At 43.9% G+C, this 20,107-nt stretch overlaps 1 protein-coding gene across 1 annotated transcript in view; it reads right to left on the reverse strand.

Annotated features, from left to right (window-relative positions):
* Positions 1-20,107, reverse strand: part of ACAD10 (acyl-CoA dehydrogenase family member 10) — a 67,810-nt gene that overhangs the window by 44,134 nt on the left and 3,569 nt on the right. The window contains 5 exon segments of the mRNA XM_038762734.1: positions 880-1,039; positions 4,326-4,484; positions 10,621-10,815; positions 14,320-14,468; positions 16,815-17,011. Of these exon segments, the coding sequence (XP_038618662.1) occupies positions 880-1,039; positions 4,326-4,484; positions 10,621-10,815; positions 14,320-14,468; positions 16,815-16,998 (847 nt within the window). The 5' untranslated portion in view covers positions 16,999-17,011.

Raw genomic sequence — 20,107 nt, forward strand, 5'->3', positions numbered from 1 at the left:
CTCTAGTTATAAATATTTTTATCTACCTCCCCCATTAGCATTACCCCTATGGGCTGAGGGATGTTAATGCCAGAGCTGGGTACCGGACTAAGTCATACCACTCATTCCTTCATTCAATCGCATTTATTGAGCGCTTACTGTGTGCCGGGCACTGTACTAAGCGCTTACACCAGAGTGGTAGCCTCTATAAATGAAAAGCATTCTTTGGAGCACCAAGCGGTGCTTGATCAGCAAATGAACATTTTCTCCTGTTCAAGTAATAACATAGCAACAATTTTTCTAGTGAAGGAACGCTTGGAATGATATGAGGTCCTCTGAAACTATGGGGAAGTTGCAACATTATTTTAAATATCACAACTTTCAAAGTTGCCCTCACAAAGCCCATTATTATTTCAGATATTAGAAATGGGATTTGGTTTCCTGGGAATTCGTAACAGTTAGCCTTTGTTTTCACAAAGCACCTTTAGTCCTTTTTTCCAAAATGACCTTGAAGGACTACGTCTTAGTGATCACTGCAATTTCCTAGAGTGAGAAGGAGGTTGCATGTACTATTTCAGAGATTTGAGTAGGTTATTCATTCATTCATTCAATCATATTTATTGAGCGCTTACTGTGTGCAGAGCACTGTACTAAGCACTTGGGAAGTACAAGGTTAGAATGTCGTCCTTCAGGCAATAGCAGAGCTTAGGGTAAAGTGCAGATCTTTTCGGTTGAATACCTAGTTATCCCTAGACTCATGGCCTTTCAATTTGTAGTTTTCTCCTATTTGGAAAAAAACCCCACCAAAAGACAAACCTGAATCCTGCATAAACCCACTGAGATCTGGAACGGGAACACGCACTTAGGAAACATATAATCGCATTATAAAAATGTGAATACCTGTGGTTTGGCTTCCCAGCATGTTTTTGAGGTATTTCGCTAGAGAATCTCTCGGAATTTCCATCGCCTTCCTCACAGAGCAAGTGTTTGGAATGCTCTCTTGCAGAGGAAAACCCAAATAAGTTTCTAACTCCTTCAGGGCAGTTTCTGGATCACCCACCTGATTTCAAAAAGCATTGTCAATATTTATCTGCAATCAAATGTTCCAGTTGTCTGTTCTGGTAGCCCCGAGTCTCCGGTTTTTCACAAGTGAAACTCCCAAAGAAGTAAAGACCTCTTGTACGGGCTTCAAAATCAACACTTTCATCTAATTGGGTGTTGCCTTCCTCTAATAGGCTTCCTCATTCAAACTCAATTTTCAATTATTTGGCACATCTCCCTGGGAAGGATTCTAATACCTTGAATATGTATGGTGCTCTGATTTTTCCAAGACGCTTTCCCAGACAACTTATTTGGCTCTCACAAGAACCCTGACAGGAGGGCGAGGCCGGTGTTATTACAAGTCTTCATTTTTAAAAGGAGGAAACTGAGACCCAGAATGGTTAAGTGACTTGACCGAGGTTACCCAGTGGCAGAGCTGGGGCTAGAACCCGGGTCCTCTGATTCCCAGACCTGTACTAATGAACAGCACGTTACTGTACAGTGCTCTGCACATAGTAAGCGCTCAATAAATACGATTGATGATGTCCCCCAGTTCTGTTGCAGTGGAAATCAGGATTCTGGGTTCTGTTCAGCTCCTAAATGGGCTGCGGAGGTGGAAGGAATGCTAAACAACGAGCTGAGTTCTCGCCCTCTGTTAAGGAAGCAGCATGGCCTAGTGGAAAGAGCACAGGCCTGGGGCTCTGCCACATTTCTGCTGTGTGACCTTGGGCAAGTCACTTAACTTCTCTGGGCCTCGGTGACCTCATCAGTAAAATGGGATTAACACTGTGAGTCCCATGTGGGACAGGGACAGTGTCCAACTCGACTACCTTGTATGTACCCCAGCACTTAGAACTGTGCTTGGCATATAAAACAGTGCTTGGCATATAGTAAGCGCTTAAGAAATGCCACAGTTATTAGGCCTTCCCAGACTGAGCCCCTTCCTTCCTCTCCCCCTCGTCCCCCTCTCCATCCCCCCATCTTACCTCCTTCCCTTCCCCACAGCACCTGTATATATGTATATATGTTTGTACATATTTATTACTCTATTTATTGATTTATTTATTTTACTTGTACATATCTATCCTATTTATTTTATTTTGTTAGTATGTTTGGTTTTGTTCTCTGTCTCCCCCTTTTAGACTGTGAGCCCACTGTTGGGTAGGGACTGTCTCTAGATGTTGCCAACTTGTACTTCCCAAGCGCTCAGTACAGTGCTCTGCACACAGGAAGCGCTCAATAAATACGACTGATGATGATGATGATGATATTATTTATTACCTTCTTAAGTTGGTGAGGGTGACCAAGAATGAATCATCCCCTGAGCTGGATGGGCAGGGTGATGTCTGGGAACGTGCCACTGCTGGCCACTCTAGTGTTGGTCATGCGGTTGCCAGAGAGGCTGGTAGCGTGGCTTAGTGGAAAGAGTAGGGGCTTGGGAGTCAGAGGATGTGGGTTCTAATCCCGGCTCTGCCACTTGTCCGCTGTGTGACCGTGGGCAAGTCACTTTACTTCTCTGGGCCTCAGTTACCTCATCTGTAAAAATGGGGATTAAGACCGTGAGCCCCAGTGGGACAACCTGATTACTCTGTAGCTACCCCAGTGCTTAGAACAGTGCTTCGCACATAGTAGGCACTTAACAAATACCATAATTATTATGTCCTGTTACAGGATGGACATATCAGTGTATCTTAAAGCGCCACTTTAAGAGTGAGGAGGACGAGCAGAGATTTGAGGGTAGTGATTTTCTGCTTGATGTAGGTGCCTGCTTGAAATGGAGAATAAGTAAAAGGGGAGAAGGAGGCAGCTTTTCCCCTCTGTGCCTCCTGAGGATGCGTTACTGTTTCCACAGAAACCTCATATGGGCAAGCAGGGCTGACAGGAAGTCCGAATACAGTTCCGCCTCTCACTTCTTCTTTCTTGCCTCTTTAAGCTATAGGGTACTGCGGTATAGCTACCCTAACTGGAATGGCGGTATCTGGGATTACTTCTATGGCCCCAGGCCTCACCAGTCTGTGATTTAACATAATAATAATGATGATAATAATAAAAATAATAATAATAATGCTTATTAGGTGCTTACTATGTGCCAAGCAAGCACTGGGTTAGACACAAAATAATTAGGTCCCACATGGGGCTCACAATCCAAGTAGGAAGGAGAACAGATATTGAATCCCCATTGTGCAGATGAGAGAACTAAGGCACAGAGAAGTTAAGTGACTTGCTCGACGTCACACAGCAGGTAGGTGGCAGAGCCGGGATTGGAACCCAGGTCTTCAGCCGCTCAGGCTCTTCCCACTAGGTCACACTGCTTCTTATCTCTTTACTAAGTCTGTAATTCTTAGCCTTATGTTTTACCCATCTTACTTCCATTAAGACTCTAAGCAACTTGAGGACAAGGGCTATATGTGATTCAGAATGTAACAATAACAAGGAGCATATGTGACTCCTCCTCCCCATGCCCCCGCCCTACCTCCTTCTCCTCCCCACAGCACCTGAATATATGTTTGTACAGATTTATTACTCTATTTATTTTACTTGTACAAATTTATTATTCTATTTATTTTGTTAATGATGTGCATCTAGCTTTACTTCTATTTATTCTGATGACTGTCCACATGTTTTGTTTTGTTGTCTGTCTCCCCCTTCTAGACTGTGAGCCTGTTCATTCATTCCTTCATTCAATCGTATTTATTGAGTGCTTACTGTGTGCAGAGCACTGTACTAAGCGCTTGGGAAGTACAAGCTGGCAACATATAGAGACGGTCCCTACCCAACAGCGGGCTCACAGTCTAGAAGGGGGAGACAGACAACAAAACAAAACATATTAACAAAATAAAATAAATAGAATAAATATGTACAAATAAAATAGAGTAATAAATACATACAAACATATATGCATATATACAGGTACTGTGGGGAGGGGAAGGAGGTAAGGCAGGGGGAGGAAGGGGAGAGGAAGGAGGGGGCTCAGTCTGGGAAGGCCTCCTGGAGGAGGTGAGCTTTCAGTAGGGCTTCAAAGCCCTACTGTGAGCCTGTTGTTGGGTAGGGACCGTCCCTATATGCTGCCAACTTGTACTTCCCAAGCGCTTAGTACAGTGCTCTGCACAGAGTAAGCGCTCAATAAATACGACTGAATGAATGAAAATGAATGGAAAAATGAATGGAATGGAATGGAAAAATGAAAATGAATGGGAAAAAAGCATCTAGGGGAGTTGGTTATGAACAAGTAAGCTCTATTAAATTTTCTCTCTCTTAGATATTTAGCATTTTGACCGTGTAACCTGAACTGTATCATACTGTACCTTAACCGTGTGGATGCCAAGTTGGGCTGCCGCTTTTAAGTTCTGCCCAAGATCATCAAGAAAAATGGATTCTGACGGCTGCACACCCAGCCGCTCCAAGCACAGTTTGTAAATGCGGGGATCTGGCTTACAAATCCCCTCCCGACAGGATTCAACAATCTGCAAGGGCAACAGAAGACCTGGATGAATATGTGCAAAAGGCAACACTGTGACTTTCACTCATGAATAAGACAGCATTTGTTGAAAGAGAGTGGTACAATTGGTATTGCAGGAAATCGATAGCCTACGAACCCCAATGATTTTTCAATACTCTCAGTGGGGATCCTGTGAAATCTCCCAAGTTAAAAAGGGTTTTATCTGACTAGGCTTACTGCAAAGAGGAGAATGGAGGCCTCCAGAAAAACCCCAGGAATCTCACAGGGTAACTACACTTCCCTTTTAGAAGGCTCAAATACATGTTTGTTTTCAATGTTTAACAGTTGTTTCTGCAACCTTGGATTCTGGGGGCATGAGGGAAGCCATGGCCTGGGAGTGCATGGTTTAAGGACTGGTCAGAAACCTTACGCAAGGTTCATTCATCATCAATCGTATTTATTGAGCGCTTACTGTGTGCAGAGCACTGTACTAAGCGCTTGGGAAATACAAGTTGGCAACATCTAGAGACAGTCCCTACCCAACAGTGGGCTCACAGTCTAAAAGGGGGAGACAGAGAACAAAACTAAATATACTAACAAAATAAAATAAATAGAATAGATATGTACAAGTAGAATAGATATGTACAAGTAAGAATAGATATGTACAAGTTACATGTACAAGATGTATACAAGGTTAATATATCATCATCAATCGTATTTACTGAGCGCTTACTATGTGCAGAGCACTGTACTAAGCGCTTGGGAAGTACAAGTTGGCAACATATAGAGATAGTCCCTACCCAACAGTGGGCTCACAGTCTAAAAGGGGGAGACAGAGAACAAAACTAAATATACTAACAAAATAAAATAGACTAGATATATGTACAAGTAGAATAGATATGTACAAGTAAGAATAGATATGTACAAGTTATATATGCAAGATGTATACAAGGTTAATATATCATCATCAATCGTATTTATTGAGCACTTACTATGTGCAGAGCACTGTACTAAGCGCTTGGGAAGTACAAGTTGGCAACATATAGAGACAGTCCCTACCCAACAGTGGGCTCACAGTCTAAAAGGGGGAGACAGAGAACAAAACTAAATATACTAACAAAATAAAATAAATAGAATGGATATGTACAAGTAGAATAGATATGTACAAGTAGAATAGATATGTACAAGTAAGAATAGATATGTACAAGTCATATATACAAGATATATACAAGGTTAATATATATTGTTATCTATCCCAGCTCAGTTGTTCCCCAGCTCCCTTGCACATACTCCACAACATATGAGGGAGAAGCAGCCATTAGCTGGGGAAATTTAAACAAGGGAAGCTGAATGTCACTGATTTACTAGTCTGGCTCATCTTCTTTGCTACTCAACCCCCTGGGGAGAAGAATCCAAAGTGCCTGTTTTCCTGCTCAGTCTTCTTCTTTCCTATTCACTTGAATACACTGCATTTAAGCTCAACAATTCTTCAATGATTTCCCCCATTAGAAAGGAATACCACCAAAGGGCTGAAAAATTCAGAGAGATTGAGCTAGTGTTTTGAGAGGCAGGGACATATTATAATCTTTGTGAAATGTTAATCATATTATTGCCTGAAGACTAAAAACAATGTTCTGCTTTCCTTATCAAAGCGGCATGCACAGAATTTACTGCTTCTGACAGCCTAAATTCAAGAGAACTGTGGTGTCTTGAGATTTTCAAGGACACCGGAGTGACAGAACAGAAGTCGGAACAGAAGTGTAGAGGAAAGGTCACACATTTTACATATTCAATGTCTGGAAAGATGGAATAGGCTCTTTTCTTGACATTCATTCATTTATTCAATCGCGTTTATTGAGCGCTTACTGTGTGCAGACCACTGTACTAAGCGCTTGAAAAAAAAAGGGGGGGGGGGGGGAGAGTTCCCCTAGGGAATGTTGATTTTACAGTTTATCCTTCAGGAAACATATCTGGTGGAGAAAAGGGCTATTTGTTACCTGTGGCCTCTGGGCACACAACAGGCCACTTGCAAGCATCAAAACAAAGGAGGAACTTGCTCAGCAGGCAGGACTCTTTGATGGACTGGGAACTAAATCAATCAATCAATCAATCAATCGCATTTATTGAGCGCTTACTATGTGCAGAGCACTGTACTAAGCGCTTGAGAAGTACAAATTGGCAACATATAGAGACAGTCCCTACCCAACAGTGGGCTCACAGTCTAAAAGGGGGAGACAGAGAACAAAACCAAACATACTAACAAAATAAAATAGATAGGATAGATATGTAAGGGAGGAATACGGAAGGCACTTGGGAATTTGGATTTCTTTGGTTATGAAAGTCACAAGACTTTGTGGGGTAGGGGGGCAGTGGGTAGCTTTAATATAGCGGCTCTGTCATAAGCTATGACCCCTGGGTGTGGTTCCTTTGATAATGGTTACCAAGAGGGGCCGTCCTGTTACCCGAGTAAATCAGTGGTTACTGCCTGCTTGGAGGAACTGTATGAAGGTGGGACCTTTGTCTGTGGGCCTCCTTGAGACCACCTCGCCTAGGGAAGTAGTGGGACCCTGTGGAAAGAGCACGGGGCTGGGAGTAAGAGGACCTGGGTTCCAATCCCACCTCTGCCGATTGCTTGCTCTGTGACCTTGGGCAAGTCACTTTAACTTCTCTGTCAACTGTAAAATGGGGATTCAATACCTGTTCTCTTCCCTACTTAGACAGTGAGCCCCATGCAGGACAGGGACTGTGTCTGACCTATTTAACCTGAACCTACCCCAGCACTTAGAACCGTATTTGACACACAGCAAGGCCTTATATCTATAATTCTATTTACTTATATTGATGCTATTGATGCCTGTTTACTTGTTTTGTGGTCTGTCTCCCCCTTTCGAGACTGTGAGCCCGTTGTTGGGTAGGGATTGTCTCTGTTGCTGAATTGTACTTTCCAAGCGCTTAGTACAGTGTTCTGCACACAGCAAGCGTACTTCCCAAGCACTTAGTACAATGCTCTGCACACAGTAGGTGCTCAATAAATACAACTGAATAAATGAATGAATAAATATGATTGAATGAAAGGACTTAAGAGTTACCATTTTAAAAAATGCTATTACAACTATACTATTTACAACTACCTTGATCCCAACCTCTGAGGGCTGACTTGGATCCAGCCCAGGCCCAGGGGTATAGGTCTTCTGCTCATTAGTCAATCAATCTACACTCACTCCCCTGGTGAACTCATTCGCTCCCACAGCTTCAACTATCATCTCTATGCTGATGACACCCAAATCTACATTTCCACCCCTGCTCTCCCTCCATCCCTCCAGGCTCGTATCTCCTCCTGCCTTCAGGACATCTCCATCTAGATGTCTGCCTGCCATCTAAAACTCAACATGTCCAAGGCTGAGCTCCTTATCTTACTTCCCAAGCCCTGTCCTCTCCCTGACTTTTCCATCACTGTAGACGACACTACCATCCTTCCCGTCTAACAAGCCTGCAATCTTGGTGTCATCCTTGACTCCGCTCTTTCATTCTCGCCACATATTCAATCCGTCAGCAAAACCTGCCGGTCTCACCTCCACAACATCGCCAATATACGCCCTTTCCTCTCCCTCCAAACCGCTATCTTGCTGGCTCAATCTCTCATCCTATCCCAACTGGATTACTGCATCAGCCTTCTCTCTGATCTCCCATCCTCCTGTCTCTCCCCACTTCAATCTGTACTTCACGCCGCTGCCCGGGTCATCTTTGTGCAGAAATGCTCTGGGCATGTTTCTCCCCACCTCAAAAATCTCCAGTGGCTACCAATCAACCTACGCATCAGGCAAAAACTCCTCACTCTTGGCTTCAAGGCTGTCCATCACCTCACCCCCTCCTACCTCACCTCTCTTCTTTCCTTCTCCAGCCCAGCCTGCACCCTCTGCTCCTCTGCCGCTAACCTCCACACTGTGCCTTGTTCTCGCCTGTCCATCAACCCCCCGCCCACGTCCTCCCCCTGGCCTGGAATGCCCTCTCTCCACACATCCGCCAAGCTAGCTCTCCTCCTCCCTTCAAAGCCCTACTGAGAGCTCACTTCCTCCAGGAGGCCTTCCCAGACTAAGCCCCCTCCTTCCTTTTCCCCTCCTCCCCCTCCCCATCCCCCCCACCTTACCTCCTTCTCCTCCCCACAGCACCTGTATATATGTATATATGTTTGTACATATTTATTACTCTATTTATTTTACTTGTACATATTTATTCTATTTATTTTATTTTGTTAATATGTTTTGTTTTGTTGTCTGTCTACCCCTTCTAGACTGTGAGCCCGCTGTTGGGTAGGGCCTGTCTCTATATGTTGCCAACTTGTTCTTCCCAAGCACTTAGTACAGTGCTCTGCACACAGTATGCGCTCAATAAATACGATTGAATGAATGAATGAATGAACATTGAGTCCAACTTAGAAAGGTCTCTTCTCTCCAGGCCCAGACCTACACCTCTGTGTTTGGGCTGGAACCTGGAGTGGCCTCTTCAGAGCTGAAAACGTGGGGTGAAAAGCCATTTGCTGGATGAGATTCTATTCCTTGTTCTCCTAAGAAATGAATATTCTCAAAGCTCCCTTTTAATTTGGTTTCAGCACGGAAGGAGAAAACGCTGGATCATCTTTGGGGAAATCACATCACATGTGGTTCCCGTCAGATGAAGTTGAGTCACTGCATCTAATTCAAACATCTCTGAATTACAAGTGTGTGTGCAAAGCTATGCTGTAAATAGCAGGCCTTCGCCAAGCTTTTTTTCTTTTTTAAAGATAAGCAAATAACTCTTTTTGCTTTATTTTTTTTCAATGGTATTTGTTAAGCACTTCCTATGTGCCAGGCACTGTACTGTGCACTGGGGTAGATACCTAATCAGTTGGATACAGCCCATTGTCCCACAAGGGTTCACAGACTTAATTCTCATTTTAAAGATGAGGTAACTGAGGCACAAAGAAGTGAAGTAACTCGCCAAGGTCACACAGCAGACAAGTAGTGGAGCTAGGTTTAGAACCCAGATTCTTCCATGCCTGAGCTCTATCCACTAGAACACAATGCTTCTCTTTCGGCATGGTTTTCAGATAACCTAGACACTATGATGATTCATTTCTGCCAGAATAAATTTTTTCACTATACCCTTTGGCTAAAATACAACAGCACAGTATGCCACAGAATAAGAAGAAATGGCTTCGTCCGAGTTTACCTCAAAGAAGGGTTCTGCAAGAATGTGTTGAAGGAGAACTGGGGGTATTAGTGCCACAGATTTATGGAGTTAACTCAAGCCTTCCATGGGAAAAGGCCAAAGACCTTACTGAAATTTGGGGTTTTGTCGTGGTTTTCAGATAATCTAGACACTATGATGATCCATTTCTGCCAGAATAAATTTTTTCACTATACCCTTTGGCTAAAATACAACAGCACAGTATGTCACAGAATCAGAAGAAATGGCTTCGTCCGAGTTTACCTCAAAGAAGGGTTCTGCAAGAATGTGTTGAAGGAGAACTGGGGGTAATTAGTGCCACATATTTATGGAGTTAACTCAAGCCTTCCATGGGAAAAGGCCAAAAAACTTACTGAAATTTGGGGTTTTGTCGGTCTGCTGGGATGACGAAAAGAAGAAACTGAAACCTGAGATTCCAGGGTGTTTCCAAAATGACATTAAATAAATCTTATGGCTAACTTACTGAAGCTCATAAATACTGGGCATAGTGGATTAAAAAAATTGGTATTTTAAATATCCTGGATTCATTCTGCTGAATCTAAACCTAAAGTAGTCCACATCCACATCTGCTCATTTTAGGCCAGTCAAAATACAGAATTCTAATGTTACGTCACAAAGCAAGAACACATTCTCGGTCTCTACTGTTTGACCCACAGCACCTGTATATATGTATATATGTTTGTACATATTTATTACTCTATTTATTTATTTATTTATTTTACTTGTACATATCTATTCTATTTATTTTATTTTGTTAGTATGTTTGGTTTTGTTCTCTGTCTCCCCCTTTTAGACTGTGAGCCCACTGTTGGGTAGGGACTGTCTCTGTATGTTGCCAATTTGTACTTCCCAAGCACTTAGTCCAGTGCTCTGCACATAGTAAGCGCTCAATAAATACGACTGATGATGATGATGATGAATAGCTTCAAGCTTACCACATCGAACTGTTTCCGGTCCAGAGGCAAAAAGCTGTCCCCACTGGGCAGATAAAAATTATTACTGAGCACCGCAGTCTTGAAGCCTTCCGCCCGAATTCGATGTATTGCCTCTGTCATCACTGAGAACTGTTTTGCCGTCTCTTTACTGGTCAGCAGAGAGAGAAACGAATCCACCGGCACAGCTGAATTGGTCTGAGGAAGAAGAGAGAGCTCAGCAGTGATCACCAGCAGGAAATAATCCACCACAGCTCTGGGTTCCTACCACAACCTAACTGCTGCAGTTGATTAACTGCTACATATACGGGAGTCATCCTGCCTAGTCAGTAGTTTGGATCTCTCAAGTAGATAAATACCATATGTTTTGCTTAGATATTTTATTATTTGGCTTAGAAGATGCATCTTGGACTCCTTCGGGCTCCCGGGCCTGTGCTCTATCCACTATGCCATGCTACTTTCCAAGCATGGGAAGGCTATGCATACTGCTACTACTACTGAATGAATGAATCCCCCCCGCCCTACCTCCTTCCCCTCCCCACGGCACCTGTATATATGTATATATGTTTGTACGCACTTATTACTCTATTTATTTACTTATTTTATTTGTACATATTCTATTTTAGTTTGTCAATATGTTTTGTTTTGTTCTCTGTCTCCCCCTTCCAGACTGTGAGCCCGCTGTTGGGTAGGGACCGTCTCAATATGTTGCCAACTTGTACTTCCCAAGCGCTTAGTACAGTGCACTGCACACAGTAAGCGCTCAATAAATACGATTGATTGAATGAATGAATGAATACTACTACTACTCCTTGTTTGGAATGGACTTCCAGACTGTGAGCCCACTGTTGGGTCGGGACCGTCTCTCTATGTTGCCAACTTGTACTTCCCAAGCGCTTAGTACAGCGCTCTGCACACAGTAAGCGCTCAATAAATACGACTGAATGAATGAATGAACTTCCAGGGCCATACTGGGACTGAGTTGACTATTACAGAGCAGCAGCGTGGCACAGTGGAAAAGAGCACGGGCTTTGGTGTCAGAGGTCATGAGTTCAAGTCCCAGCTCCGCCACTTGTCAGCTGGGTGACTTTGGGCAAGTCACTTCACTTCTCTAGGCCTCAGTTACCTCACCTGTAAAATGGGGATGAAGACTGTGAGCCCCCTGTGGGACAACCTGATCACCCTGTAACATCCCCAGTGCTTAGAACAGTGCTTTGCACATAGTAAGCGCTTAATAAATGCCATTATTATTATTATTATTTTTTTTTTATTTTATTTTATTTTTACTACAGTTCCAGGCCACCAGTCTACTCAGCCAGGGAGGGAGCCTGATTGGTTAGGGGCCTGGGACAACTAACTCACTTGCTCCTTCGTCTTTCCTTCTGATCCTGTTGTATGTTAACATACGAGAAATCAGAAGCAAGAGAAGCAGCATGCCGTGGTGGATGGACCACAGGACTTAGGAGTCAGAAGAACTTATTAGACTGTATCAGCCTCCTTGCTGACCTCGCTATCTCCTGTCTCTCCCCACTCCAGTCCCTACTTCACTCTGCTGCCCAGATCATTTTTCTACTAAAACATTCAGTCCATGTTTCCCCACTCCTCAAGAACCTCCACTTATTGCCCATCCACCTCTATACCCAACAGAAACTCCTTACCATCGGCTTTAAAGCACTCAGTCACCTTGCCCCCTCCTACCTCCCCCCACTACTCTTCTACTACAACCCAGCCTGCAAACTTCGCTTCTGTAATCATCATCATCATCAATCATATTTATTGAGCGCTTACTGTGTGCACAGCACTGGACTAAGCGCTTGGGAAGTACAAGTTGGCAACACATAGAGACAGTCCCTACCCAACAGCGGGCTCACAGTCTAGAAGGGGGAGACAGAGAACAAAACCAAACATACTAAAAAAATAAATAGAATAAATATGTACAAGTAAAATAAAGAGAGTAATAAATATGTACAAACATATATACATATATACAGGTGCTGCCAACCTACTCCCTGTACCTCAATCTCATCTACCTTAGCACTGACCTCTTGCCCACATCCTGCCTCTGGCCTGGAACGCCCTCCCTTTTCGTACCTGACAATTACTCTCCCCACTTTCAAAACCTTCTTGAAGGCACATCTCCTCCAAGAGGCCTTCCCTGATTGAGCCATATCCCCTTCTCCCACTCCCTTCTGTGTCACCCTGATTTGCCCTCTTTATTCACCCTTCTCTCAGTCCCACAGCACTTATGAACATATCCATAATTTGTTTATTTATATTAATTTCTGTCTCCCACTCTAGAATGTAAAGTTGCCATGGGCAGAGAACATGTCCACCAACTGTTATACTGTACTCTCCCAAGTGTTAAGTACAGTGCTCTGCACACACTAAGCATTCAATAAATGCAATTGATTGATTTATTGAAGGACCTGGGTTCTAATCCTGCCTCTGCCAACTGTCTACTGTGGGACCTTGGGCAAATCACTTAATTTCTCTGAGAATGTGTCTGCTAATTCTGTTGTATTGTACTCTCCCAAGCACTTAGTACAAAACAATGCACATAATAAGCGCTCAATAAATACAATTCTTTGATTCTCTGGGCCTCAGTTACCTCATCTGTAAAATGGGGATCAAGACTGTGACCCCCATGTGGGATATGGACTGTGTCCAACCTAATTAACTTGAACCTACCCCAGCACTTAGTACAGTGCCTAGCACATAATAATAATAATGATGATGGCATTTGGTAAGCGCTTACTATGCACGAAGTACTGTTCTAAGCACTGGGGGGGGGGAACAAGGTGATCAAGTTGTCCCATGTGGGGCTCAAAGTCTTAATCCCCATTTTACAGATGAGGTAACTGAGGCTCAGAGAAGTTAAGTGACTTGCCCAGTGTCACACAGCAGACATGTGGCGGAGACGGCATTAGAACTCATGACCTCTGATTCCCAAGCCCGTACTCTGTCTTCTGAGCTACGTTGCTTCAGTAAGCATAGTAAACGCACAATAAATGCCACAATAAGGAGGTGGAGCAATCTAAATTCACTCCTTTGGCAGATGTGAGGAGGACTGCACTGAAGCATCCAATACCCTGACCTTCCTTGGGTTCTCTTTTTTTTTTTATGGTATTCATTAAGTGCTTACTACGTGTCAAGCACCGTACTAAGCAGTGGAGCAGATTAAAAACTAAATTGGACCCAATCCATGTCCCCCGTGGGGCCCACAGTCTTAATCCCCATTTTACAGATGAGGTCACTGAGGCACAGAGAAGTTAAGTGACTTACCCAAGGTCACACAGCAGACAGGTGGCAGAGATTAAAATTTAGCCCATTCTCCCAGGCCTGTGCTCTATCCACTAGGCCATGCTGCTTCTCTGGCAAAGCAACTTTGCTTAGAGATTTCCAGTGATTTTAGGATCCACCCAGTAGGGTAGATAAACAGGAATCCATGTATCAGAGGCCAGCAATATATTACAAAGGGCCGGTTAGCAATGGCTATCGATTCTACTTACTTTACTCTCAGGGAAATACAGGCTGGCTAGCTTGGGGGACGGGATAGCTAGTAAAATTTTTCACGGGCTGGTAGATTTTTGAAGTTTAGGTACCAGACCAGATTAAGGCTGATTCAATCAATGAAAATAGCAAGCACACGTCACAGATCATCAGCAACAAGAACCGGGGAGAGGCCCGAGGATGTCTGCTCACCATCTCCGAGCACTGCCTCCCAAATTCTTGCAAAAACGCAGCGGCTGTCATCTCTCCTCTCATGTATTTCATCCAGGGTCTGTTCTCCCCTCCAGTGATTAAGGCCTTGCCGATTGTTCCAGAAGGGATATGGTTCTGTGCCTCCCATTCTAGGGAAAGGAGAATCATCAAACAAGAATCCAGTGATGAAACAGCGGGGGATGAAAAAGTTGGGGAAAGGTGAGTCTAGACTCACCCGGCTGTCGTTATTGCTATTACTGGGAAGTCAGAGGAAGTTGATATTAACTGGAATGCAGAATTCTCTGCTTAGAAGCCTAAAGAAACACAGCTGTTTAAATGTGAAAAATAGGCTTTAGAATAATAATAATAATGGCATTTGTTAAGCGCTTACTATGTGCAAAGTACTGTTCAAGAATGCAACAATAGGACATTTCATGGCTTTTTTTTTCAGGCTTCATCTGATACTTGCATTCCATGAATATCATTATTTTGACAGATTTAAAGAAAAAAAACTAGAAAAGAATTTAAAGAAGAATTTCAGCTTGGCTGAGTGGAAACAGAACAGGCCCCGGATTCAGAAAGCCTGGGTTCTTCACCAAGAGAAGCTTCAGTTTCCTTTATCACCTACAAATAGGGCTAATAATATCAGATTCCTACTTTCTGCACAGGGGGCAAAGTGAGGATGTCTTAGTCCCCATTTTGCAGATGAGGTAACTGAGGCTCGGAGAGGTTAGGTGACTTGCCCAAGGTCACACAGCTGACAGTTGGCGGAGCCGGGATTTGAACCCACGACCTCGGACTCCAAAGCCCGGGCTCTTTCCAGTGAGCCACGCTGCTTCCCCTAGACTGTGAGCCCACTGTTGGGTAGGGACTGTCTCTTTATGTTGCCAACTTGTACTTCCCAAGCGCTTAGTACAGTGCTCTGCACACAGTAAGCGCTCAATAAATACTATTAAATGAAAATGAAATGAAATGATGAATGAGATATTACGTGAAATTTGCCAACTGTATAAGCTACTGGCTCAGTTGAGCAAATTATTCATTCATTCAATCATACTTATTAAGCACTTACTGTGTGCACAGCACTGTAGTAAGCGCTTGGGAAGTACAAGTCGGCAACATATAGAGACGGTCCCTACCCAATAATGGGCTCACGGTCTAGAAGAAATTATTCCCTTTGAAAGCTTTAAAAATTCTTCCAAGACACTGGTATACTGTATTTGGTACACTGAGCCAGTCACTAATGGAACCACGGCTTTGTGAACGGACAAAATCACTGTAAGGTTCAAAACTTGCTCACTTAAACCACCATGGATAAGAATCAGGCACATGAAGAATCTGGCTCATGTGTGAATGCCCTTAAGCACTTTTTTTGTATATTCAGGTAAAGTTATTTTTTTAAGGGTATCTGTTAAGCACGCACCATGAGCCAGGCCTTGTACTCAGCTTTGGGGTAGATTCAAGATAATTAGGTGGGCCACAGTCCCTGTCCCTACAGGAGGCTCACAGTCTCAATCCCCATTTTAAAATGAGGTAACTGAGGCACAGAGAAGTGAAGTGACTTGCCCAACGTCACAGCAGACCACTAGTGGAGCCAGGATTAGAACCCGGGTCCTCTGACTTCCAGGCACATGCTCTTTCCAGTAGGCTAAGCTGCTTCTCTAAATTCTTCTTTAAATTCTGCTGTAATTTTTTCCTTTAAATCAGTCAATCAGGCGATGATATGCATGGAATGCTTACTGCCTGCAGAACAACGGCACATATGGAGTTTGGGATGGAAAGAGCCCGGGCTTTGGAGTCAGAGGTCATGGGTTCAAATCCTGGCTCTGCCAACTGTCAGCTGTGTGACTTTGGGCAAGTCACTTCACTTCTATGGGCCTCAGTTCCCTCATCTGTAAAATGGGGATTAAGACTGTGAGCAACCCGTAGGACAACCTGATCACCCTGTAACCTCCCCTGCATTTAGAACAGTGCTTTGCACATAGTAAGTGCTTAATAAATGCCATTATTATTATAGTAAAATACGGAGACATGATCCTTGCCTTTAAGGAGCTCACACGCTTATAATCTAGTTGCTACTGTAAACCAGCAACTTGGTGGCAAAATTATTTTCATTGACACTATGTATTAAAACATTTCAAGTTGCAACTGGGCTGTTACAATCTAAATGGTGAATAAATATGTGACCATAACCTGGGTTTCGAAGTCATTTGTTCTAAAATAATCATTCTAAGCATTTAGTCCAGTGCTCTGCACACAGTGAGCGCTCAATAAATACGACTGAATGAATGAATGGAAAAGCATTTCAAAATCATTATCTGCTTCAGGGATGTTCCCGGATGTTCCCCTGGATTTTGTGGAACAAAGAAAGCATAACTGGTGACAGAAAGAAGGGCAAGGCAACCAAGGCCAAAACTGCCATCAATAATAGGGGAGGTTTTTGTCAACATTTTAAGCTTAATTTATACATTTTGAACACTGAATTTATAGCTCACCTGCAGCCACTACAAGTGGAGATGGTACAAGAACCCCACCCATGTCAAAGATCACTGCTTTGTAGGGGCTTCCTCCAGAATGCTTCCAGCGCTGGGCAACTGGGAATCTCTGGGTGGGATTCACCAGAACGGACCCCCAAATCCGTCGGAAATTCGAGGATCGGAAAAGTTCCTGAAGACCCATGATGAGGCTAAAGCTACGTGTGAGTGGAGAAAAGCGGGAAATCCCAGATTAATCTCTTTGTTCTACAGATGTTCTAATCAAAGCTGCTTTAATTCTCTTTGACCTCTTTGATACCCCTCTCTGGAATCATGAAGACCGAGGAATTGAGGCCCATGCAAGAATTTCGGGAAAAGGGTGGATAATGAGGAGAAGCCTGGCAGATAGACCTTCAAGACAAACATGACACTGACAACAAACACCGTATGTTCATTTATCTTTACGAATAAACAAGAAAACCAAAATTATTCTTCCCTAGCCGTTTCAGCTGCGTCAGAACTCTGCAGGAAGTGTCTGTGCGCATTTCCTAAGTCTGAAAGGGGAAAGTCAATACTCATTTCTTGAACTCACTCGTTTCTTTACTGTTTAACTGCACCCAATCCCTTTCTCACTGGCCTCAAGATGGAACAGACAAAAAAAGGGGACTTTGTCACACCTCTGTTGTACTCTCCCAAGCCCTAAATAAAGCACTCTGCACAAAGTCAGCAGCAGCATGATGGGCCTGGGAATCAGAAAGTCGTGGGTTCCAATCCTGGCTCTGCCACATGTCTCCTGTATGGCCTTGGGCCAATCAGTTCATTTCTCTCTGCCTCAGTTCCCTCATCTGTAAAATGGGGGTTAAGACTGTGAGCCCCATGTGGGACAGGGATGGTGTCCATCTTTTAGACTGTGAGCCCACTGTTGGGTAGGGACTGTCTCTATATGTTGCCAACTTGTACTTCCCAAGTGCTTAGTACAGTGCTCTGCACACGGTAAGCGCTCAATAAATACGATTGATTGATTGATTGATTGTCCAACCTGATTACTCTGTTACTACCCTTGTGCTTAGAACAGTGCTTGGCACATAGTACTTAAAAAAATACTATTATTATTATTATGCGCTCAGTAAATACAATTGATTGATAGTTCCAGGACCCGCACCCTCCACTCCTCCACCGCTAATCTCCTCACCGTGCCTCGTTCTCGCCTGTCCCGCCATCGACCCCCAGCCCACGTCCTCCCCCTGGCCTGGAATGCCCTCCCTCTGCCCGTCCGCCAAGCTAGCTCTCTTCCTCCCTTCAAGGCCCTATTGAGAGCTCACCTCCTCCAGGACGCCTTCCCAGACTGAGCCCCTTCCTTCCTCTCCCACTCGTCCCCCTCTCCATCCCCTCCTTCTTACCTCCTTCCCTTCCCCACAGCACCTGCATATAGGTATATATGTTTGTACATATTTATTACTCTATTTATTTATTTATTTTACTTGTACATATCTATTCTATTCATTTTATTTTGTTAGTATGTTTGGTTTTGTTCTCTGTCTTCCCCTTTTAGACTGTGAGCCCACTGTCGGGTAGGGACTGTCTCTATATGTTGCCAATTTGTACTTCCCAAGAGCTTAGTCCAGTGCTCTGCACATAGTAAGCGCTCAATAAATACGATTGATGATGATGATGATGATGGTCTGAGAGCCACTGGCTTCAAACCATGCAATCCAGAATGTCTGCTGCGTATAACATGCTATCTTGCTTGCCTCTCAATTGTCTTCAAAGTAGACCCAATCGTTAAATGCATCCCAAGAGTGAAGGGGGCTCTGTGCATCTGGAACCCAGGGCTTGTCAAGAGACTTTCAGGAGCAACGGTGTGGCTTGGAGCCAGGGATGGGAGCAGGAAAAGCCCAAATGCTCTAAATCAACCTGGAAACAAAGCTGATGTTATGGTTCTCCAGGCCGAATCTGGGGCGAGGATTCAATTCATTCATTCAATCATATTTATTCAGCGCTTACTGTGCGCAGAGCACTGTACTAAGCGCTTGGAACTGCAATATGGCAATGAAGAGAGACAATCCCTGCCCATAAAAGTCTCACAGTCACGATGGGGAGAGATGGAGGTCAAAACAAGTAAACAGGCATCAATATAAGTACATAGAATTATGTATACATATATATACATATATCATCGTCATCAATCGTACTTATTGAGCACTTACTATGTGCAGAGCACTGTACTAAGCTCTTGGGAAGTACAAATTGGCAACATATAGAGACAGTACCTACCCGACAGTGGGCTCACAGTCTAAAAGGGGGAGACAGAGAACAAAACCAAACATACTAACAAAATAAAATAAATAGAATAGATATGTACAAGTAAAATAAATAAATAGAGTAATAAATACGTACAAACATATATCCATATATACAGGTGCTGTGGGGAAGGGAAGGAGGTAAGATGGGGGGATGGAGAGGGGGACGAGGGGGAGAGGAAGGAAGGGGCTCAGTCTGGGAAGGCCTCCTGGAGGAGGTGAGCTCTCAGCAGGGCCTTGAAGGGAGGAAGAGAGCGAGCTTGGCGGATGGGCAGAGGGAGGGCATTCCAGGCCTGGGGGATGACGTATATTTATATATATATAAATGCTGTGGGGCAGAGAGGTGACGCGGAAGGGAATAGGAGCTGAGGAAACATGGGGCTTAGTCTGGGAAGGCTTCTTGGAGGAGGCGCGGATTTGTTCTCTCTTTTTTCTTTATGGTATTCGTTAAGCACTTACTATGTGCCAGGCACTGTACTAAGTGCTAGGGTGGATACAAGCTCATCAAGTTGGACACAGTCCCTGCCCCACGTAGCGCTTTCGGTCTTAACCCTCATTTCACAGATGAGGGAACTGAGGCACAAGAGAAGTTAAGTGAAGTTAAGAAAGGTCACAGCAGGCATGCGGCAGAGCAGGATTACTTCGCATCTACGGATTCCTTGTGTGACATGAAGTCATTCACGTAATTTATCCAATAGTATATATTGAACACCTGCTGGACTGAGAGCTTGGGAAGGCAAGATAGAATTAGTAGACATGATTCCCTGCCCTCAAGAAGCTGACAATTCAGTGGAGGAGACAGGCACTAAAATACTTTTAAAATGGTTTACGCGTCAATACCTGAGAGACCAGTGCGGGCTGGAAACCTGGGGGCGACCACCCTTTGCTTTTGGAACCGAGTCCGGCTTTGGACTGGAAATGAGTTTAACCCAAACCAGAAGTGGGTTTTCTTGGGGTCAGGGGATGGCGGGGGAACTTCACCTCTTTGGAATCAATCAATCATCAATCAATCGT

This window comes from Tachyglossus aculeatus, chromosome 21, assembly GCF_015852505.1.
Source record: "Tachyglossus aculeatus isolate mTacAcu1 chromosome 21, mTacAcu1.pri, whole genome shotgun sequence".
Taxonomy (NCBI): domain Eukaryota; kingdom Metazoa; phylum Chordata; class Mammalia; order Monotremata; family Tachyglossidae; genus Tachyglossus; species Tachyglossus aculeatus.